The sequence below is a fragment of the Scyliorhinus torazame genome, chromosome 2, assembly GCF_047496885.1.
Source record: "Scyliorhinus torazame isolate Kashiwa2021f chromosome 2, sScyTor2.1, whole genome shotgun sequence".
Classification (NCBI taxonomy): domain Eukaryota; kingdom Metazoa; phylum Chordata; class Chondrichthyes; order Carcharhiniformes; family Scyliorhinidae; genus Scyliorhinus; species Scyliorhinus torazame.
Window position 1 is genome coordinate 14,749,099 of NC_092708.1, and position 23,602 is coordinate 14,772,700.

At 52.2% G+C, this 23,602-nt stretch overlaps 1 protein-coding gene across 1 annotated transcript in view; it reads right to left on the reverse strand.

The window, feature by feature from the left end:
- Positions 1 to 1,816: 1,816 nt before the first annotated feature.
- bcs1l (BC1 (ubiquinol-cytochrome c reductase) synthesis-like) overlaps positions 1,817 to 23,602 on the reverse strand; it is a 43,577-nt gene continuing 21,791 nt past the window's right edge. The window contains exons 5-8 of the mRNA XM_072468687.1: positions 23,068 to 23,131; positions 19,125 to 19,294; positions 9,080 to 9,197; positions 1,817 to 2,183 (exon numbers count right to left, since the gene is read on the reverse strand). Of these exons, the coding sequence (XP_072324788.1) occupies positions 1,931 to 2,183; positions 9,080 to 9,197; positions 19,125 to 19,294; positions 23,068 to 23,131 (605 nt within the window). The 3' untranslated portion in view covers positions 1,817 to 1,930. The remainder of the gene's footprint in view (positions 2,184 to 9,079; positions 9,198 to 19,124; positions 19,295 to 23,067; positions 23,132 to 23,602) is intronic.

Here is a 23,602-nt window from a genome sequence, read left to right on the forward strand (position 1 = left end):
TGGAGTGTCGGAAGAGCCGGGAGTTCAGGGGGCGAAAGAGGCCGACGTTTTGGCCTTTGCCTCCCTGGTAGCCCGGAGACTGATCTTGTTAATGTGGAGGGACTCGAAGCCCCCGAGTGTGGAGACCTGGGTTAGTGACATGGCTGGGGTTCTCAGTCTTGAGAAAATATAGTTTGCCTTAAGAGGGTCAATGTTCGGGTTCTCTCGGAGGTGGCAGCCGTTCGTCGACTTTCTCGGGGAAAATTAAAATGTCAGCAGCAGCAGCAATCCGTAGGGGGGTGAGTGCCTCATTGGGATGGTGTGGGAAGACTGAGTCGCGTGGGGTAATGTCTATTTAATTGTTATTGTATATTCTCTCTTTTTGCACTATGTTAATGTTCACTCTATTTTGTTTTATTATTGTTACTACGGTTTTATTATGAAAAATTCTGCAAAACCTTAATAAAAATATTTTTTAAAAAAATATTTGTTTAGGATGGAGGAATCAAGGTGTAGGATGGAGTTAAGATACAGAACAGCCCTGACCTAACTGAATGGCGGACAGGATTCCCATTCCGCTAATAAGAGGTGGGAAAGGTGATGGAACCCCCCCATCAAGTTCTAATCCAGGGACTGCTCCATTTAACCCTGGGCTTTGAGTGCTCTGATTAATCCCTAAACTGGAATCTGGGTCTGTCGGGGATTGCTGAAAGTCGCAGAGATACAAATTCAATCTTCAGCGGAAGACCTGGGGCAGGTTTTATTTACCCCCCTGGTCATGGACTGTCACACATGATGCAGCACAACACCACTTTTCTCTGTTCACAGAGCGTTTCGCTCCATCCCGAATGTCTGCCAAGCTGGTTAGGGGCTGGCTCAGCACAGGGCTAAATTGCTGGCTTTGAAAGCAGACCAAGGCAGGCCAGCAGCACGGTTCGATTCCCGTACCAGCCTCCCTGAACAGGCGCCGGAATGTGGCGACTGGGGGCTTTTCACAGTAACTTCATTTGAAGCCTACTTGTGACAATAAGCGATTTTCATTTAATTTCATTTCACTGCCTCCACCTGAGCCCTCGGTTCAGGTGCGGCTCAGTACGTGGAGCTCTCATCCCCGAGTCAGACATCCTGAGCTCAGGCTCTACGCCGGGGACTGCAGTATAATGTCGGTGAAAGAACAAATAAAAAAAGACTGGAGCACATAATCCAGGCTGACCCGCCAGTGCCAGTGCTGCACTGTTCGAGGCACCACCTTAAACAAGACTCTATTGCTCTCTCGTATGAACATTAAAGGTTTCATGGCCATTATTTAGAAAACCAGAGGTAGTCATTTGGTAATACAGGACGTGAGCATTGCCAAAAAAAGACATGTTGTTATCTTGCACTGATCAGGGCAGATACAAGAATACCAAATTTCAAAGACAGCAACAATTTATACTGCATGAGAAAAGGGTGCGGATTGGTCGAGGCATTGCTAACCAATCAAGGGTTGGCTTGCCAATCAATCTGTACCCTTTTCTCATGCAGTATACATTCTTGCCCTATTTGAATTCTGGTGTTCCCGCATCTGTCCTGTTGAGTACAGAATGAAAATCTTTGACAGCACCTCTCCTTCCTCAGCAATACTCAAGAGCAGGAGGTGTCTGGTCAATATCAATACTGTAGCAGGCTAACGGGCACTTTGGCATAATTGCTTGTTGCTTCGTGTGCGAAGGCATCACAACAGCAGGGTCCCATAAAACAGAAACATGTGATTAAAGGCCAATTTATCTGCCGATGTTAGCCCTCTATTCAGGGCGGTAAACGAGGGCCTGTCTCCCCACACATGGAGCACCGAGGGTAGTCATCATACTGAGGTTTTATTTGCATAAATATAGTGGGGGAGTTTCAGTGCTGGGGAAACCCAGTCCTCTTTCCGCCCCCCAGGGCTAAGTGGGTTCACTCCGTCCGGCCCTCACACGATGATCTGCTGGATGTCCTCAATGGCTTTGCGGGGTTCCAGTTTATACAGCAAGAAGTGCCCCTGCACCTGGGCGGCACTGATCCTGTCAGAGAGGGACAGCGCTTTCTCTGCAAATTCTTCTGCCATGGCCACTGCCTGCTCTGGGTAGAATCGCTGGTACATCTGGGACAGCTGCCAGTGGGAACAGTAGCCAACAAACTGCTTGTGGTCCACTCGTCCCGGACGGATCAGAGCAGGATCCAGCCTGTGGAGAGATACAAGCAGACAAACAATCGTTACCGAGGGGGGAGTGGCTGCGAATGTGGGGGAGGGCAATTCTGGGAAGCAAAGGAAGCCAAGACATTTCACAGGAGATTACTGAGCAGAATTTGACACCAGCCCCATGAAGACGAGTTCTCGGTCAAAGAGGAAAGTTTTAAGGAGCATCTTAAAAGTTTAGGGAGGTAAGGCAGCAGATGGTGGGCTAATTACAACTGGGGATGCTTCAGAATGGGAGGAGCAGACGGTGAGGACAGGGGGATCAGGATGCTGGAATGGGTAATCAGCCTTTTAATAATAATAATAATAATAATAATAATAATAATAATAATAATCGCTTATTGTCACAAGCAGGCTTCAGTGAAGTTACTGTGAAAAGCCCCGAGTCGCCACATTCCGGTGCCTGTTCGGGAAGGCCGGTACGGGAATTGACCTCAATCTGCATTACACGTCAGCTGTTTAGCCCACTGTGCTAAACCAGCCCCTTTTGCTCCGTCACTAAGTGTTTAATTAGGCGAGGATGGCCGGGTCAGTCAGCAAAGTTGGCTTTTATTTGCTCAAGTTTAAAAGATTGAGGGGTAATGTTTAAATGTCCCAAGAACTTAAAGAGGGGAGACAGCATAGAACAAAGAACAAAGAAAAGTACAGCACAGGAACAGGCCCTTCGGCCCTCCAAGCCCGTGCCGACCATGCTGCCCGTCTAAACTAAAATCTTCTACACTTCCTGGGTCCGTATCCCTCTATTTCCATCCTATTCATGTATTTGTCAAGATGCCCCTTAAACGTCACTATCGTCCCTGCTTCCACCACCTCCTCCGGCAGCGAGTTCCAGGCACCCACTACCCTCTGTGTAAAAAACTTGCCTCGTACATCTACTCTAAACCTTACCCCTCGCACCTTAAACCTATGTCCCCTAGTAATTGACCCCTCTACCCTGGGGAAAAGCCTCTGACTATCCACTCTGTCTATGCCCCTCATAATTTTGTAGACCTCTATCAGGTCTCCCCTCAACCTCCGTCGTTCCAGTGAGAACAAACCGAGTTTATTAAACCGCGTCTCATAGCTAATGCCCTCCATACCAGGCAACATTCTGGTAAATCTCTTCTGCACCCTCTCTAAAGCCTCCACATCCTTCTGGTAGTGTGGTGACCAGAATTGAACACTATACTCCAACTATGGCCTAACTAAGGTTCTATTCAGCTGCAACATGACTTGCCAATTCTTATACTCAATGCCCTGGCCAATGAAGGCAAGCATGCCGTATGCCTTCTTGACTACCTTCTCCACCTGTGTTGCCCCTTTCAGTGACCTGTGGACCTGTACTCCCAGATCTCTCTGACTGTCAATACATTTGAGGGTTTTACCATTCACTGTATATTCCCTACCTGCATTAGACCTTCCAAAATGCATTACCTCACATTTGTCCGGATTAAACTCCATCTGCCATCTCTCCGCCAAAGTCTCCAAGCGATCTAAATCCTACTGTATCCTCTGACAGTCCTCATCGCTATCCGCAATTCCACCAACCTTTGTATCGTCTGCAAACTTACTAATCAGACCAGTTACATTTTCCTCCAAATCATTTATATATATTACAAAAAGCAAAGGTCCCAGCACTGATCCCTGCGGAACACCACTAGTCACAGCCCTCCAATCAGAAAAGCACCCTTCCATTGCTACTATCTGCCGTCTATGACCTAGCCAGTTCTGTATCCATCTTGCCAGCTCACCCCTGATCCCGTGTGACTTCACCTTTTGTGCCAGTCTATCATGAGGGACCTTGTCAAAGGCCTTACTGAAGTCCATATAGACAACATCCACTGCCCTACCTGCATCAATCATCTTAGTGGCCTCCTCGAAAAACTCTATCAAGTTACTGAGACACGACCTCCCCTTGACAAAACCATGCTGCCTCTGACTAATACGTCCATTTGCTTCCAAATGGGAGTAGATCCTGTCTCGAAGAATTCTCTCCAGTAATTTCCCTACCACTGACGTAAGGCTCACCGGCCTGTAGTTCCCTGCATTATTCTTGCTACCCTCCTTAAACAAAGGAACAACATTGGCTATTCTCCAGTCCTCCGGGACATCACCTGAAGACAGCGAGGATCCAAAGATTTCTGTCAAGGCCTCAGCAATTTCCTCTCCAGCCTCCTTCAGTATTCTGGGGTAGATCCCATCAGGCCCTGGGGACTTATCTACCTTAATATTTTTCAAGACGCCCAACACCTCGTCTTTTTGGATCTCAATGTGACCCAGGCTATCTACACACCCTTCTCCAGACTCAACATCCACCAATTCCTTCTCTTTGGTGAATACTGATGCAAAGTATTCATTTAGTACCTCGCCCATTTCCTCTGACTCCACACATAGATTCCCTTGCCTATCCCTCAGTGGGCCAACCCTTTCCCTGGCTACCCTTTTGCTTTTTATGTACGTGTAAAAAACCTTGGGATTTTCCTTAACCCCATTTGCCAATGACTTTTCGTGACCCCTTTTCGCCCTCCTGACTCCTTGCTTAAGTACCTTCCTACTTTCCTTATATTCCACACAGGCTTCGTCTGTTCCCAGCCTTTTAGCCCTGCCAAATGCCTCCTTTTTCTTTTTGACGAAAACTACAATATCTCTCGTTATCCAAGGTTCCCGAAATTTGCCATATTCATCCTTCTTCCACACAGGAACATGCCGGTCCTGAATTCCTTTCAACTGACATTTGGAAGCCCCCCACATGTCGGAATCTATACAGTGAATGGTCGAACCATCAAGAGTATTGACAGTCAGAGAGATCTAGGTGTACAGGTCCACAGGTCACTGAAAGGGGCAACACAGGTGGAGAAGGTAGTCAAGAAGGCATGCTTGCCTTCATTGGCCGGGGCATTGAGTAGAAGAATTGGCAAGTCATGTTGCAGCTGTATAGAACCTTAGTTAGGCCACACTTGGAGTATAGTGTTCAATTCTGGTCGCCACACTACCAGAAGGATGTGGAGGCTTTAGAGAGGGTGTAGAAGAGATTTACCAGGATGCTGCCTGGTATGGAGAGCATTAGCTATGAGGAGCGGTTGAATAAACTCGGTTTGTTCTCACTGGAACGACAGAGGTTGAGGGGCGACCTGATAGAGGTCTACAAAATTATGAGGGGCATAGACAGAGTGGATAGTCAGAGGCTTTTACCCAGGGTAGAGGGGTCAATTACTAGGGGGCATGGGTTTAGAGGAGAAGTACGAGGCAATTTTTTTACGCAGTGGGTGCCTGGAACTCGCTGCCGGAGGTGGTGGTGGAAGCAGGGACGATAGTGACATTTAAGGGGCATCTGGACAAAAACATGAATAGGATGGGAATAGAAGGATACGGACCCAGGAAGTGTAGAAGATTTTAGTTTAGACAGGCAGCTTGGTCGGCACGGGCCTGGAGGGCCGAAGGGCCTGTACTTTTCTTTGTTCTTTGTAGATGTTGATTTACCCTCAAACATCCGCCCCCAATCTAGGTTCTACAGTTCCCGCCTAATATTGTTATAATTAGCCTTCCCCCAATTTAGCGCATTCACCCTAGGACCACTCTTATCCTTGTCCACCAGCACTTTAAAACATACTGAATTGTGGTCCCTGAGAAACTATTTCCTCTGTGGGACTATCAAGAACAAGGGCGAATCTAGAACTACGGGGTAAATAAAAAAAGGGGGTCACTCATTAAAGACGGAGATGATGAGAATTTTTCTCCCTCAGAGTGTCGCGAGTCTCGGGAACGTTCTTCCCCAAAAGGCAATGGACGCGGAGTCTGTGAATATTTTTAGGACGGAGCTGGATCGATCCTTAACACGGGGGTGAAAGGTTATAGGGGTGGGCAGGAATTGGGGCTGAGGTTGCAACCAGATCAGTTCTGATCTAACACAATGGCTAAACAGGTTTGAGAGGATGAATGGTATTTGGAAGGACATTTGGAAGGTCAAGTCAATTCCGCCTGCTCCTGTGAAACAGGCGAGTGTTAAGTCACAGGTTCACAGAATAGTTACAATGCAGGAGCCCACTCAGTCTGCTCTGTATCTGCTATCTCTCTGCAAGAACAATTCATTTAGTCCCCCTCCAGTCCGCCATTCAGCCCTCTTTTGAAAGCCCCGATTAAAGCTGTCTCCAGCGCACACTCAGGCCGTACAGTCCAGATCCTCACCACTCACTGCGTGATCAGGTTTCTCCTCATGTCACCATTGCTTCTTTTACCAATCACCAGAAAGCCTCCGTGCCCTCCTGGTCCTTTCACTATCTCCCCTGTACAGGCCACTCACGAGTTTGAAGACCTCGATCAAATCTCCTCAACCTCCACTCCTCCGAGGAGAACGGTCCCAGCCTCTCCAATCCATCCCACATAACTGAGGTTCCTCATCCATTGAACCATTCAATCCCTGCAGTGCAGGAGGCCATTTGGCCCATTGAGTCCTTACCGGCCCTCTGAAAGAGCGCCCTACCTAGGCCCACTCCCCCGCCCTATCCCCGTAGCCCCACACCTTGATCACGGCCAATCCACCAAACTTGCACAGCTTTGGAGCAATTCACGGAACATTTCTCTTGAATCTTTGCTGCACTGTTTCAGATGTCTTCACGTCTTCTTAAAGTGCGGCAGCCAGAAGTGGACACATTATGGGCAGCAAGGTAGCACAGTGGTTAGCACTGTTGCTTCACAGCTCCAGGGTCCCGGGTTCGATTCCCGGCTTGGGTCACTGTCTGTGTGGAGTCTGCACCTTCTCCCCGTGTCTGCGTGGTTTTCCTCCGGGCGCTCCGGTTTCCTCCCACAAGTCCCGAAAGACGCGCTGTTAGGTGAATTGGACATTCTGAATTCTCCCTGTGTACCCGAACAGGCGGCGGAATGTGGCGACTAGGGGCTTTTCACAGTAACTTCATTGCAGCGTTAATGTAAGCCGACTTGTGACAATAATAAAGATTATTATTATCCTCATAACCCCACACAACCTTCGCCAGGCCAATCCACCTAACTTGCACGTCTTTGGACTGTGGGAGGAAACCGGAGCGCCCGGAGGAAACCCACGCACACACGGGGAGGATGTGCAGACTCCGCACAGACAGTGACCCAAGCCGGGAATCGAACCTGGGACCCTGGAGCTGTGAAGCCACAGTGCTAACCACCCTATTCCCATAACCCAGTAACCCCACCAAACACTAAGGGCAATTTTGGACACAAAGGGCAATTTATCATGGCCAATCCACCTAACCTGCACATCTTTGGACTGTGGGAGGAAACTGGAGCACCCGGAGGAAACCCACGCACACCCGGGGAGAACGTGCAGACTTTGCACAGACAGTGACCCAAGGCCGGAATCGAACCCGGGTCCCTGGCGCTGCGAGGCAGCGGTGCTAACCACCATGCTCCCCATTCCAACGTGTTTACAAGATTGAGGAGTGGGCAGCACGTTGGTTTGTGACAATAATAAAGATACTTCTTATAAAATCCTGCCGTTGAGGCGCACCGGCGTTCCGAACAGGTTTATCGTAACTCCCCTGATTTTGAACTCTGTGTCCCTCTTGGTAAAGCCCAGGGTCCCGTGAGCTTTTGTAAATCACTCTCCCAACCCGCTCGGCCACCTTCAGTGATTTGTTCACATGAACCCCGGCGATCCCTCCTGCAGCTCGAATGACCTCTTCCGCTTCCTATCCCAGTCACTACTTTTGGAGACTCCCTCACGGGCAGAACACCTTCCCTTTATCAAACCCCATCATGATTTTAAAGATCTGCATTAGGTCGCGAGAGATTTTTAAAAATGCCCCAATCCTGCTCGTTCTTTCCTGATAGGCTGAGCACTGATATCATCCCTGTGCCTCAGTATTGCACATCCTCCTCTGCCTCTATGTCGAGGACAGATCTGTTCACAGTTCCCCGACGGTGGTCCAGCCAAGATTCTGCCCAGGTTTAGCATAACCGCTCAGCTTTCCAATTCAATCCCTTCAGAAATGAATCCTACTGCTTTTATATTTGAGACTGGCCGGTGTTTATTGATTGGTGTACCTGCACTACCACGTGCCCCTGCTCCTGTGTCCATTTCCACAGCTATTTGAAAAACCGCTTATTGTCACAAGTAGGCTTCAAATGAAGTTACTGTGAAAAGCCCCTAGTCGCCGCATTCCGGCGCCTGTTCGGGGAGGCTGGTACGGGAATCGAACCGTGCTGCTGGCCTGCCTTGGTCTGCTTTAAAAGCCAGCGATTTAGCCCTGTGCTAAACCAGCCCCTCCAGTTGATACGTCACCTCCTCATTCCGCCAGCCGCTTGTCTGTCTGTCTGGGCTCCTGGCCAAGGGGGGTATCATGACGGGTACAGGCTTGGAGGGCCGAAGGGCCTGTTCCCGTGCTGTATCGTTCTTTGTTCTTTATTCTCTTCACATCAGCGGAGATTTAAAGGTGGCCTGATAGGGGTCTATAAAATAATGAGAGGGTTTGCGTGCCAATTGATGGATTATTCCAGTTTGGTGGATTGGCGAGGACATGGGTGCAATCTGGGCAGGGGTTGATTAGATTGGGCGTCGAGTGTTTCCCCTCTCGCTGGGGAGCAGTGAGCCTCTGGAATGTGTAGCTGGCTGCAGTGGTTATTGATCCCGACCAGAACTGAGATTCAATCATTTTGAAAATATGCATCCTTATAGAGATCACGTAAAATGTTTGATCGGGAGTGGGTTCCCCAGTGGGGATAGAGGGGGATTTTCCAAATTATTTTTGCATTATTGGCCCGGAATTTTCTTTGTATCTCCCAGGAGGTTCCAAGACTGTGGGAGGGGCGGAAGGCAGTGGTTTATGATGGTCCAGATACTTTATTGATGTATCAATTTTACCCGGTAGCTCTTCAGTGAATGGGAAATGATGCAGACAGAAGAATGGTCTGTACCTGTCCAAGTAGTTTGTCGTCATAAACACCAGTCTGGCCTCCGCTGATGCTACGCCATCGAGAGCATTTAGCAAACCGCTGAATGTCAGGCGGCCCATTCCTTGGTACACTGTGGGGTCTGTAACACAAAACAGCCAGCGTTTGACATCTCTCAGTCTGGACAGAGTCAGCGGTTCCTGGGTACAAGCCCCACTCCAGCACATGGTCCAAGCCGAGGGTGATTGCCCTGTCGGAGCTGTCGCCTTCCAGGCGAAGCTTTAACCCAAGGCCCTAACTACCCTCTCAGGGGAAACGTAAAAGATTACAGGACAGTATTCAAAGAAGAGCAAGGGAGTTGTCCTCAATGCCCTAGGGACAACATATATCCCTCAACCAACGCCACTGAAACCGATATGATCAGATCACTGTGTGTGGTGTCTTGCTGTGCACCAACCGGCGGCCGCATTTCCTGCATTACAACAGTGACACTTCTAAAGTTGGCTGCAATTGTTGTCCCACCTGGACCTTCCCCAGCCAGGATCAAAGCCCTGGGGCCTGAACCTTGGCTGTTGGGTCTCCAATGGGCTTTGATTAGAGGTGGGGACATCTGCCAAACGGCACCGAGAACAGGGTCTGATCTCTGTTTCTGTGATGCTCACCACGACATCTTTAGGGAACCCAAAATTCCAGTGACAGAGAGAGACAGAGACAGAAAGAGGCACACACAGCGAGAGACGGAAAGAGACTGCGCATGAAATCGTCCCACCATCTGGTGAATCAGTGCTTCCTCCATGTGGAACACACGATGGAGGAAGCACTGAGGGTGGCAAGTGTGTACTTCTGAATCCATCCCCGAGAGTGGCTCGGTAGTACCACCACAGAGCTGGCCGGGTCCTAAAGGACAGAGCTGCTAGACTGGGACTGCAGCAGGTGGTGACGGACCCGACAAGAGGGAAAAACATACTTGACCTCATCCTCACCAACCTACCTGCTGCATGACAGTATCAATAGGAGTGACCCAGCGCACAGTCCTTGTGGAGATTTCACATTGAGGATACCCTCCACCGTGCTGTGTGGCACGTACTGAATGGGATAGACTTTGAACAGATCTAGCAGCTCAAGACTGGGCATCCATTTTTTTAAATAATTTTTTTATTCTCCTTTTTCACATTTTCTCCCACATTTACATCCATCAACAATAAATAATCAGCAAGATATGTCAGTCCCCATAATAACAACGATCCCATCCACCCACCAACCCCCGAACCTCAACCCGCCTGTTTACATAAACAAATGACAAACAGGAATCAGGGATTATCCGTAGTTACCCTTAATCTTCCACAGCTCCCCCACCCCAGGTCTCCAGCTCCTCCCGTCCACTGCCTCTTGTAAAACTCCTCCTCCCAACCTCGGTTCCTTCCCCCCAACTTTCCACCCCGGCTAGACCACTCGGACCCTGTTCTGCCAGGCTCCGATGGCCGCAGCCCCTCCCCCCACCTCACTCCCGTTCACTGGCCGGCTTAAATCGGCCAGCGTGGAGGCCCCCGCCCGGGTCCCTTTCCCCCTTGCCCGGCCCTAGGAAAGCCCAAACATCCCCTTTTAGCACACAAACCCCGCATATCCACCTACACCCCAAAGAGCCCTCATTTCGAGTGAAAGTCCCGTCCCTTCCCTTGTCCAAATATATACCACATTGGCTCCTTTAATCTACACCCGCGCGCAGTGAAACAAAAAAGAAGAAAATACAGTCATGAGGTTACATCGGCACATGGCCATTCCTCAGTTTGTCAGTTCTGCCACAGTCCTTCTGCTTTCGCAAACTCCTCCGCTGCTTCCGCCGTTCCAAAATAAAAGTCCCTGAGCTTGTAAGTCACCCTCAGCTTCGCTGGATATACAATGCCGCACCGCACCTTGCTAATGTACAGTGCCCTCTTCACCCGGTTGAAAGCAGCCCGCCTCCTCGCCAGCTCCACCGTAAAGTCCTGGTATACACGTATACCAGCTCCAGCCCACTGCACCACCCGCTTCTGCTTGGCCCAGCTCAGGACCTTCTCCTTCACACTGTACCTACGGAAGCACAGAGTCACTGCCCTTGGCGGCTCACTCGCCTTTGGTACAGGCCTCCACGACCGATGAGCCCGATCCAGTTCATATCGGGAGGGATCCTCCCCCTCCCCCAATAGTTTTGCCAGCATCGCGGCAAAATACTCAGTCGACTTCGGTCCTTCAACTCCTTCGGGCAGCCCCACAATCCTCAAATTCTGTCGCCTGGATCTATTTTCCAGGTCTTCCATTTTTCCTCGCAGATCCTAGTTAGTATCCATCACCTTCCGCATCTCCTTCCCCATCGAGGTAAGTTGATCACCGTGCTGCAATAACATCCCCTCCACTTCCTTCAGCGCCTCCCCTTGCTCTCGCACCTCCGCCACTACGCTCGTCACCTCCGTCCTCACCGGGAAAACCGCCTCCTCCACCAGCGCACTCAAAACCTCCCTCATCTCCTTCCTCACCGTCTCCATGCATTTCGCAATCTGCGCCAACTGCTTTTCAAATTCCGCAGCCATCACCTTAGTTGTTTCTTCACCCGTAAGCAGTGCGGCCTTCCCTGGTGCTCCAGCCTCCAGTTTTCCTGGTGACCTCGCGGTGACCTTTCCACTCCCCGACGGACCTTCAGCTGTTTTTTTTTAACGGCCGTTTTTTTGCTCACCCTCAACATTTTTCCTCCTGTGCCTTCACTGTGCCTCCTCCCTTCTTCTGCCGCCTCCGCGGACCCTGGGACTGGGCTTAAAGCCCCGAAAATGCCGTTCCCGAACGGGAGCCCTCCATTGTGCGGCCGCCTCCCGCCCGCCGTCACCGGAAGTCAAGACTGGGTATCCATGAGGCGCTGTGGGCCATCGGCAACTGCAGAATTGCCTTCAACCACAATCTGCACCCTCATGGCCCGGCACATTACGAGGCGAGGTTGAGTAGACTGGGACTGTACTTGTTGGAATTTAGAAGGATGAGGGGGGATCTTATAGAAACATATAAGATTATGAAGGGAATGGATAGGATAGATGCGGGCAGGTTGTTTCCACTGGCGGGTGAAAGCAGAACTAGGGGGCATAGCCTCAAAATAAGGGGAAGTAGATTTAGGACTGAATTTAGGAGGAACTTCTTCACCCAAAGGGTTGTGAATCTATGGAATTCCTTGCCCAGTGAAGCAGTAGAGGCTCCTTCATTAAATGTGTTTAAGATAAAGATGGATAGTTTTTTGAAGAATAAAGGGATTAAGGGTTATGGTGTTCGGGCCGGAAAGTGGAGCCGAGTCCACAAAAGATCAGCCATGATCTCATTGAATGGTGGAGCAGGCTCGAGGGGCCAGAGGGCCGACTCCTGCTCCTCGTTCTTATATCCCCCACTCTGCCATTACCACCAAGGCTCTGGTTCAATGAAGAGTGCAAGAGAGCGTGCCAGGAGCACCATCAGGGTTACTGAAAAATGAGGTGTCCGCCTGGTGAAGCTACAACACGGGACTACTTGTGTGTCACACAGCATAAGCAGCAAGTAACAGACAGAGCCAAGCGATTCCACAATGAACGCATCAGATGTAAGCTCTGCAGTCCCACATCCAGCCGTGAATGGCGGTGGACAATTAAACAACTCACTGGAGGAGGAGGCTCCGCAAGTATCCCCATCCTCAATGATGGAGGAGCCCAGCACATCAGTGCAAAAGACAAGGCTGATCCATTCGCAACAATCTTCAGCCAGAAGTGCCGAGTGGATGATCCATCTCGGTCTCCTCCGGAGGTCCCCAGCATCACAGATGTCAGTCGTCGCCCAATTCAACTCACTCCACATGATATCAAGGAACGGCTGAAGGCACTGACACTGCAAAGGCTATGGGCCCTGACAATAACCCAGCAAAAGAACTGAAGACCTGTGCTCAAGAACTTGCCGCACCCCTAGCCAAGCTGTTCCAATACAGCTGCAACACTGGCATCTACCCGGCAATGTGGAAAATTGCCCAGGTGTGTCCTGTACACAAGAAACAGGACAAATCCAACCCAGCCAATTTCCACCCTATCAGTCTGCTCTCCGTCATCAGCAAGGTGATGGAAGGAGTCATCAACAGTGCTATCAAGCGGCACTGACTCAGCAATAACCTGCTTTCGGACGCTCAGTTTGGGTTCCGCCAGGGTCACTCAGCTCCTGACCTCATTACAGCCTTGGTTCAAACATGGACAAAAGAGCTAAATGCCAGAGGTGAGGCGAGAGTGACTGCCCTCGACATCAAGGCAGTATTTGACTGAGTGTGGCATCAAGGAGCCCGAGCTAAACTGGAGTCAATGGGAATCAGGAGGGAAAACTCTCCGCTGGTTGGAGTCATACCCGGCACAAAGGAAGATGGTTGTGGTGGTTGGAGGTCAATCATCTCAGCTCCAGGACATCACTGCAGGAGTTCCTCAGGGTAGTGTCCTCGGCCCCAACCATCTTCAACTGCTTCATCAATGACCTCCCTTCCATCATAAGGTCAGAAGTGGGGATGTTTGCGGGTGCCTGCACAATGTTCAGCACCATTCGCGACTCCTCAGATACTGAAGCAGTCCCTGTCCAAATGCAGCAAGACCCGGACAATATCCAGGCTCGGGCTGACAAGTGACAAGTTACATTCGCGCCACACAAGTGTCAGGAGTGAGACCGAGAGAGAGAGAGCGAGAGGGAGAGAGAGCGAGAGGGAGAAACCGAGAGAGACCGAGAGGGAGTGAGACCGAGAGGGAGTGAGACCGAGAGAGAGAGAGCGAGAGGGAGTGAGACCGAGAGGGAGTGAGACCGAGAGAGAGTGAGACCGAGAGGGAGAGAGACCGAGAGGGAGAAACCGAGAGAGACCGAGAGGGAGTGAGACCGAGAGGGAGTGAGACCGAGAGGGAGTGAGACCGAGAGGGAGAGAGACCGAGAGGGAGAGAGACCGAGAGGGAGAGACCGAGATGGAGAGAGACCGAGAGGGAGTGAGTCCGAGAGGGAGAGAGACCGAGGGGGAGAGAGACCGAGGGGGAGAGAGACCGAGAGAGAGAGACCGAGAGGGAGAGAGACCGAGAGGGAGTGAGACCGAGAGGGAGAGAGACCGAGAGGGAGAGAGACCGAGAGGGAGAGAGACCGAGAGGGAGAGAGAGCGAGAGGGAGTGAGACCGAGAGGGAGAGAGACCGAGAGGGAGAAACCGAGAGAGACCGAGAGGGAGTGAGACCGAGAGGGAGAGAGAGCGAGAGGGAGAGAGAGCGAGAGGGAGTGAGACCGAGAGGGAGTGAGACCGAGAGGGAGTGAGAGCGAGAGGGAGTGAGACCGAGAGAGAGAGACCGAGATGGAGAGAGACCGAGAGGGAGTGAGACCGAGAGGGAGAGAGAGCGAGAGGGAGTGAGACCGAGAGAGAGAGACCGAGAGGGAGAGAGACCGAGAGGGAGTGAGACCGAGAGGGAGAGAGACCAAGAGGGAGTGAGACCGAGAGGGAGTGAGACCGAGAGGGAGTGAGACCGAGAGGGAGTGAGACCGAGAGGGAGTGAGACCGAGAGGGAGAGAGACCGAGAGGGAGTGAGACCGAGAGGGAGAGAGACCGAGAGGGAGAGAGCGAGAGGGAGAGAGAGCGAGAGGGAGAAACTGAGAGAGGATGAAACCGAGAGTGAGTGAGACCGAGAGGGAGAGAGACCGAGAGGGAGAAACCGAGAGAGACCGAGAGGGAGTGAGACCGAGAGGGAGTGAGACCGAGAGAGAGTGAGACCGAGAGGGAGAGAGACCGAGAGGGAGAGAGAGCGAGAGGGAGAGAGAGCGAGAGGGAGTGAGAGCGAGAGGGAGTGAGACCGAGAGGGAGTGAGACCGAGAGGGAGTGAGAGCGAGAGGGAGTGAGACCGAGAGAGAGAGACCGAGATGGAGAGAGACCGAGAGGGAGTGAGACCGAGAGGGAGAGAGAGCGAGAGGGAGTGAGACCGAGAGAGAGAGACCGAGAGGGAGAGAGACCGAGAGGGAGTGAGACCGAGAGGGAGAGAGACCGAGAGGGAGTGAGACCGAGAGGGAGTGAGACCGAGAGAGAGTGAGACCGAGAGGGAGAGAGACCGAGAGGGAGAGAGAGCGAGAGGGAGAGAGAGCGAGAGGGAGTGAGACCGAGAGGGAGTGAGACCGAGAGGGAGTGAGAGCGAGAGGGAGTGAGACCGAGAGAGAGAGACCGAGATGGAGAGAGACCGAGAGGGAGTGAGACCGAGAGGGAGAGAGAGCGAGAGGGAGTGAGACCGAGAGAGAGAGACCGAGAGGGAGAGAGACCGAGAGGGAGTGAGACCGAGAGGGAGAGAGACCGAGAGGGAGTGAGACCGAGAGGGAGTGAGACCGAGAGGGAGAGAGACCGAGAGGGAGTGAGACCGAGAGGGAGTGAGACCGAGAGGGAGTGAGACCGAGAGGGGGTGAGACCGAGAGGGAGAGAGACCGAGAGGGAGTGAGACCGAGAGGGAGAGAGACCGAGAGGGAGAGAGCGAGAGGGAGAGAGAGCGAGAGGGAGAAACTGAGAGAGGATGAAACCGAGAGGGAGTGAGACCGAGAGGGAGTGAGACCGAGAGAGAGTGAGGCCGAGAGGGAGAGAGACCGAGAGGGAGAGAGACCGAGAGGGAGAGAGACCGAGAGGGAGAGAGACCGAGAGAGAGAGACCGAGAGGGAGAGAGACCGAGAGGGAGTGAGACCGAGAGGGAGTGAGACCGAGAGGGAGAGAGAGCGAGAGGGAGTGAGACCGAGAGAGAGAGAGACCGAGAGGGAGAGAGACCGAGAGGGAGAGAGACCGAGAGGGAGTGAGACCGAGAGAGTGAGACCGAGAGGGAGAGAGACCGAGAGGGAGTGAGACCGAGAGGGAGTGAGACCGAGAGGGAGAGAGACCGAGAGGGAGAGAGAGCGAGAGGGAGTGAGACCGAGAGAGAGAGACCGAGAGGGAGAGAGAGCGAGAGGGAGTGAGACCGAGAGGGAGAGAGACCGAGAGGGAGTGAGAGCGAGAGGGAGAGAGAGCGAGAGGGAGTGAGACCGAGAGAGAGAGAGAGCGAGAGGGAGTGAGACCGAGAGGGAGTGAGACCGAGAGGGAGTGAGACCGAGAGGGAGAGAGACCGAGAGGGAGAGAGACCGAGAGGGAGAGACAGAGAGAGAGAAACCGAGAGAGGATGAAACCGAGAGGGAGTGACACCGAGAGGGAGTGAGACCGAGAGAGAGTGAGGCCGAGAGGGAGAGAGACCGAGAGGGAGAGAGAGCGAGAGGGTGGGTGACCGAGAGGGAGAGAGACCGAGAGGGAGTGAGACCGAGAGAGAGAGACCGAGAGGGAGAGACAGAGAGAGAGAAACCGAGAGAGGATGAAACCGAGAGGGAGTGACACCGAGAGGGAGTGAGACCGAGAGAGAGTGAGGCCGAGAGGGAGAGAGACCGAGAGGGAGAGAGAGCGAGAGGGAGAGAGACCGAGAGGGAGAGAGACCGAGAGGGAGTGAGACCGAGAGAGAGAGACCGAGAGAGAGTGAGACCGAGAGGGAGAGACAGAGAGAGAGAAACCGAGAGAGAGAGAGAGACCGAGAGAGAGAGAGAGAGAGAGGCCGAGAGAGAGAGACCGAGAGGGAGTGAGACCGAGAGGGAGAGACCGAGAGAGAGAGAGAGAGAGAGAGAGAGACTGAGAGAGCGAGAGGGAGTGAGACCGAGAGAGAGAGACCGAGAGGGAGAGTGAGAGAGAGACCGAGAGAGAGAGGCCGAGAGAGTGAGACCGAGAGGGAGTGAGACCGAGAGGGAGAGACCGAGAGAGAGAGGCCGAGAGAGAGGCCGAGAGGGAGTGAGACCGAGAGGGAGTGAGACTGAGAGGGAGTGAGACCGAGAGGGAGTGAGACCAAGAGGGAGAGAGAGCGAGAGGGAGAGAGAGCGAGAGGGAGAGAGAGCGAGAGGGAGAGAGAGCGAGAGGGAGAGAGAGCGAGAGGGAGAGAGAGCGAGAGGGAGAAACCGAGAGAGAGACCGAGAGGGAGTGAGACCGAGAGGGAGAGACCGAGAGGGAGTGAGACCGAGAGAGAGAGACCGAGAGGGAGAGAGAGCGAGAGGGAGTGAGACCGAGAGGGAGTGGGACCGAGAGGGAGAGAGACCGAGAGAGAGAGACCGAGAGGGAGAGAGACCGAGAGGGAGTGAGAGCGAGAGGGAGTGAGACCGAGAGAGAGAGACCGAGAGGGAGAGAGACCGAGAGGGAGTGAGACCGAGAGGGAGTGAGACCGAGAGAGAGAGAGACCGAGAGAGAGAGACCGAGAGAGAGAGACCGAGAGGGAGAGAGACCGAGAGGGAGTGAGACCGAGAGGGAGTGAGACCAAGAGGGAGAGAGAGCGAGAGGGAGAGAGAGCGAGAGGGAGAGAGAGCGAGAGGGAGAGAGACCGAGAGGGAGAGAGAGCGAGAGGGAGAGAGAGCGAGAGGGAGAGAGAGCGAGAGGGAGAGAGAGCGAGAGGGAGAAACCGAGAGAGAGACCGAGAGGGAGTGAGACTGAGAGAGAGAGACCGAGAGGGAGAGAGACCGAGAGGGAGTGAGAGCGAGAGGGAGTGAGACCGAGAGAGAGAGAGACCGAGAGGGAGAGAGACCGAGAGGGAGTGAGACCGAGAGGGAGTGAGACCGAGAGAGAGAGAGACCGAGAGAGAGAGACCGAGAGGGAGAGAGACCGAGAGGGAGTGAGACCGAGAGGGAGTGAGACCAAGAGGGAGAGAGAGCGAGAGGGAGAGAGAGCGAGAGGGAGAGAGAGCGAGAGGGAGAGAGAGCGAGAGGGAGAGAGAGCGAGAGAGCGAGAGGGAGAGAGAGCGAGAGGGAGAGAGAGCGAGAGGGAGAAACCGAGAGAGAGACCGAGAGGGAGTGAGACTGAGAGAGAGAGACCGAGAGGGAGAGAGAGCGAGAGGGAGAAACCGAGAGAGAGTGAGACCGAGAGGGAGTGAGACCGAGAGGGAGTGAGACTGAGAGGGAGAGAGACCGAGAGGGAGTGAGACCGAGAGAGAGAGACCGAGAGGGAGTGAGACCGAGAGAGAGAGACCGAGAGAGAGAGACCGAGAGAGACCGAGAGCGAGAGAGAGCGAGAGGGAAAAACCGAGAGAGAGAGACCGAGAGGGAGTGAGACCGAGAGAACGAGACCGAGAGGGAGAGTGAGTGAGACCGAGAGAGAGAGAGACCGAGAGGGAGTGAGACCGAGAGAACGAGACCGAGAGGGAGAGTGAGTGAGAGACCGAGAGTGAGAGTGGGGAGGGGACACCTGTATGACCTGTGGCCCTCAGTTTCAGTGGGCTGTTAGTGGTGTGCGCAGCTGCGTGGCTGCCTTGCCGGTTGTGGCAATGGCGTACCCTGCCCATCGATCCCGACCTCTCCGCCCACCTCCTGGCCACCCCCCACCACTCCCCCCCCCCCCGGCCCTGACAGAAGCCTCCGGCCAGCGACATAACTGTCAGCAAACGATGGCGATGTTGGACACTTTCTGTACCCCTCCCCCTCGCTCTCCCTCAGCAGCCATGACGGCAGTTTCACGATTTTTAAAAACACAAATGAACCGCGGCGTTGGGGACTCGGTCCATCGGAGGCCCTGGAGAATACCGGGTCGGGCCCGCTAATGATATGTAAACGGCGTGTACTGCACATGCGTTCTGGAACGCATTGACGCCGCTGATGAGGTGACGGAAAATTGCGATTTGGCGTCAAATTGGTGCCGCCGCGATTTTGACGCGGAACCTATTCGCCCAATCGCGTGTCCTGATTTAGGCATCAGCCAAAGGAGAATCCCGTTGCCGAAGACAGAGAGAATTACACACACACACAGAGCGAGGCGCAGCAAAACCGAGGGCCACAGAGAGAGGGAGAACTCAGGAATAAATGTTGCAACAAATTATATTGAATAGAAACTTTAACGTCATGAAACATCTCAAGAGCATTGTGGGAATGTTTTAAAATATGGTCTGACACTGTGACACATAAGGCGATCTAATAATGATGATATATTGAAGGGGGGAGATTGCGAGTCAGAGCCAGAGCACAGTCGGTTGTGCAGAGTGGTGATGGGGTGGGGCGTGGACTCACTTTCTTTGACCAGGTCTCGGTTGACAAAGGCTGCGTCCACATCCTCCAACAGGACGATGCTCTGCTGCGGCGCCATGCTGAGCAGGTGGTTGAGCCGGTCATCAGTCAGGGTCCTGTCACTCAGGCTCATTAGACAGATGCTGTATTGGAGCTCGCCAGCTAGCGCTGTGCTGAGGGTGCAGGGGGCAGAGGAAGGCTCACATTAATCCAGTAACAGCAATCAACCCACACACACCCACCCACCCCGGTGAGACACCAGCTAGCGCTGTGCTGAGGGTGCAGGGGGGAGAGGAAGGCTCACATTAATCCAGTAACAGCAATCAACCCACACACACCCACCCACCCCAGTGAGACACCAGCTAGCGTTGTGCTGAGGGTGCATGGATGGAGGATTGGTTAATTAATAGAAAGCAAAGAGTTAATGGGTGTTTCTCTGGTTGGCAATCAGTAGCTAGTGGTGTCCCTCAGGGATCAGTGTTGGGCCCACAATTGTTCACAATTTACATCGATGATTTGGAGTTGGGGACCAAGTGCAATGTGTCCAAGTTTGCAGAATACACTAAGATGAGTGGTAAAGCAAAAAGTGCAGAGGATTCTGGAAGTCTGCAGAGGGATTTGGATAGGTTAGGTGAATGGAATACGATATTGACAAATGTGCGGTTATCCATTTTGGTAGGAATAACAGCAAAAGGGATTATTATTTAAATGATAAAATAGTAAAACATGCTGCTGTGCAGAGAGACCTGGGTGTGCTAGTGCATGAGTCGCAGAAAGTTGGTGTGCAGGTGCAACAGGTGATTAAGAAGGCCAATGGAATGCTGTCCTTCATTGCTAGAGGGATGGAGTTTAAGACTAGGGAGATTATGCTGCAATTGTATAAGGTGTTAGTGAGACCACACCTGGAGTATTGTGTTCAGTTTTGGTCTCCTTACTTGAGAAAGGACGTACTGGCGCTGGAGGGTGTGCAGAGGAGATTCACTAGGTTAATCCCAGAGCTGAAGGGGTTGGATTACAAGGAGAGGTTGAGTAGACTGGGAATGTACTCATTGGAATTTAGAAGGATGAGGGGGGATCTTATAGAAACATATAAGATTATGAAGGGAATAGATAGGATAGATGCGGGCAGGTTGTTTCCACTGGCGGGTGAAAGCAGAACTAGGGGGCATAGCCTCAAAATAAGGGGAAGTAGATTTAGGACTGAGTTTAGGAGGAACTTCTTCACGCAAGGGGTTGTGAATCTATGGAATTCCTTGCCCAGTGAAGCAGTAGAGGCTCCTTCATTAAATGTTTTTAAGATAAAGATATAATTTTTTGAAGAATAAAGGGATTAAGGGTTATGGTGTTCGGGCCAGAAAGTGGAGCTGAGTCCACAAAAAATCAGCCATGATCTCACTGTGGTGGAGCAGGCTCAAGGGGCCAGATGGCCTACTCCTGCTCCTAGTTCTTATGTTCTTATTAATCCAGTAACAGCAATCATCCCACACGCACACTCGCCCAGGTGAGACACCAGCTAGCGCTGTGCTGAGGGTGCAGGGGGGAGAGGAAGGCACACATTAATCCAGTAACAGCAATCATCCCACACACACACACACACACACACACACACACACACACACTCCTGTGAGACACAGGCCTCAGGCAGCTTACAGATGCTCCGTGACTCGCTCATTGGTCCAATTCCAATATCCGTTAGTGTCAATGTTGGTGGGACTCTGGGACAATGGACAACCTTATCCAGAATCGGGGAATTTGCAACTGTTACATCTGAACCCTGCGGTGAGTAACTCACCTCCTGACTCCCCAAAGCCTGTCCACCATACACTAGGCACAAGTCAGGAGTGTGATGGAATCCTCTCCACTTGCCTGGGTGAGTGCAGCTCCCAACATCACTCAAGAAGCTCAACACCATCCAGGACAAAGCAGCCCCGCTTGATTGCTCCCCTTCCACAAACATTCACTCCCTCCACCACCGACAAACAGTGGCAGCCATGTGTACCATCTACAAGATGCACTGCAGGAACTTACCACCTTAGACAGCACTTGCCAAACCCACCACTCCCATCTAGAAGGACGAGAGCAGCAGATACCTGGGAACCCCACCACCTGGAGGTTCCCCTCCAAGTCACTCACCACCCTGACTGGGAAATATATCGCTGTTCCTTCACTGTCGCTGGGGCAACATCCTGGAACTCCCTCCCTAACAGCACAGTGGGTGTGCCTACACCTCAAGGACTGCAGCAGTTCAAGAGGGCAGCTCACCACCACCTTCTCAAGGGTAATTAGGGATGGGCAATAAATGCTGGTCTAACCAGTGACGCCCACATCCCGTAAATTAATTTTTAAAAATATTTTATTTTAAATCTGAAGTTTGTTGCTCAATGTAGCACACTGTACCATCTGCTGTGGCTCCAATCTGTCTGCTGATAAGAGCGGGGAGGATAGATGCATTACATCCATGCCTTAACAGGAGCTATTGAGCGCCAGGGGAGGGATGGCTACACCCCAGAAATCAGACCACCGATATCACTAATTGTCAAACAACCGACATGCCTTTGCAATGATTGGATAGTTTAATTAAGGATACGGCCCCTCAATGTGATTGGTTAATTATTCTCATATACTATGCATGATGTAACCTTGATCAATAATCCTGATTGGACATAGATAACTAGTAACGAATGACTGGTATATGCTAATTTCTTGTAATTAAATCTTGAAGTATAACTGTCTGTATTCTCATTAAATCCGCATGTCTCTGATCTCCCACTTGGAATACCACGAGTCCTCGCTTTAGCTCGTGCCCTTTACTCCAAGAATCTTCCCCTGGTTTCTCATGAGCGCAAAAGTGAAGCACACTGAGGTCGAACGGCTGGAGTTTTCTCCGCAACACCGTGCAGATCAGATGACAGGGGCTGGTTTAGCACAGGGCTAAATCGCTGGCTTTGAAAGCAGACCAAGGCAGGCCAGCAGCACGGTTCGATTCCCGTACCAGCCTCCCCGAACAGGCGGCGGAATGTGGCGACTAGGGGCTTTTCACAGTAACTTCAATACTTGTGACAATGAGCGATTTCCATTTCATTTCATCTATCGAAGCAGGAAACAAATACAGTGCCGGTAATTCCAGACCCACTTCCATAGAGCAAGTCGTGGGAAAGGGATCAGGACAAACGGTGGCTCAGTGAGAAATCTCACCCTAACGCTGGCACCTTGATCCCTGCAATCAGACTAACCTGCCCAGGGAGAAATAATTCCTTCTTGATAAGAGAACGTTAAAGCATCGAAACACGTCCTCAACCTTCATGAGGCTAATTACTTTTCTTTGGGAGAATATAGAGGTGTCGTCTGTTTCTGTGGGTAGCACTCTTGGCCTCACGTTCCAATCTGGGCTGACATTCGCTGTATAGCACGGAGAGACTGTCGCATTGTAGGCGGGGCTGAACTGAGAGGGTGCTGCATTGTCGGGTGTACTGTCTTTTGGAGAAGACATTGAACCGACGCCTATCCTGTCCCCTGTGGGGGGAGTAAAAGATCGCACAGCCACTATTTCGAAGGGGAGCTGAGGGTGGTTCTCCCCAGTCAGCTAGGGGCCCATCTTTATCCCTCAACCAACGTCACTAAAAACAACCAATCTGGTCACAATTACGCCACTATCTGTGGGATCTTCCTCTGCAAATTGCCTGCTGCACTTCCTACTTTGCAGCAGTGAATACACCTCATTGTACTTTCAATTTGAATATCCCAAAGTCATGAAAGATGCAGAAGAAATTGGAGTGAGCTCTGTAATGAGACCTGTGCTGAAAGGGGGGGGGGGGGGCGTGGGGGGAAGGTGGTTGCTGTCCTGGCAACCTACCAGCCAGGTTCCATGTCATTTGCTTTCTCAGTATCTTACTGACTAGCAGAATGTGCCACGACAATCACCCTCCTGCCGCAGTTAAATACTCACATGAAACTGCTCTTCCCACATCCGGGTGGTCCGTACAGCAAATACCCTCGTCGATATGGGATCCCTGCAGAAATACCACTCAATCACATGGGTGGGTAACACACGGCATCATCAATGAACTGCGAGAGCGAGAGCCTGGCTCCACCACAGACTGTCAGATGGGGAGAGGCAGGGGAATAATGGTCAAGAGCACCCGGCCTAGGAGACTGAGTTCAGGGTTAGGCCCCCCAGCATAGGGAATACCAAGCCACACCCCACCCAAGCCCACAACCAACAGCGCATCACCCGCTTTCACACCTACACAGGGTAACATATCCCGCCCGCCGAGAGTCACAAATGCCCCCCCCCCCCCCCCCCCCCCCCCCCCGCCCACCCCACTCCCGCTTCGGCCTGGAGACATGGAACATACAGTGCAGAAGGAGGCCATCGGCCCATCGAGTCTGCACCGACCCACTTAAGCCCTCACTTCCACCCTATCCCCGTAACCCAATAACCCTTCCGAACCTTTTTGGTCACTAAGGGACAATTTAACATG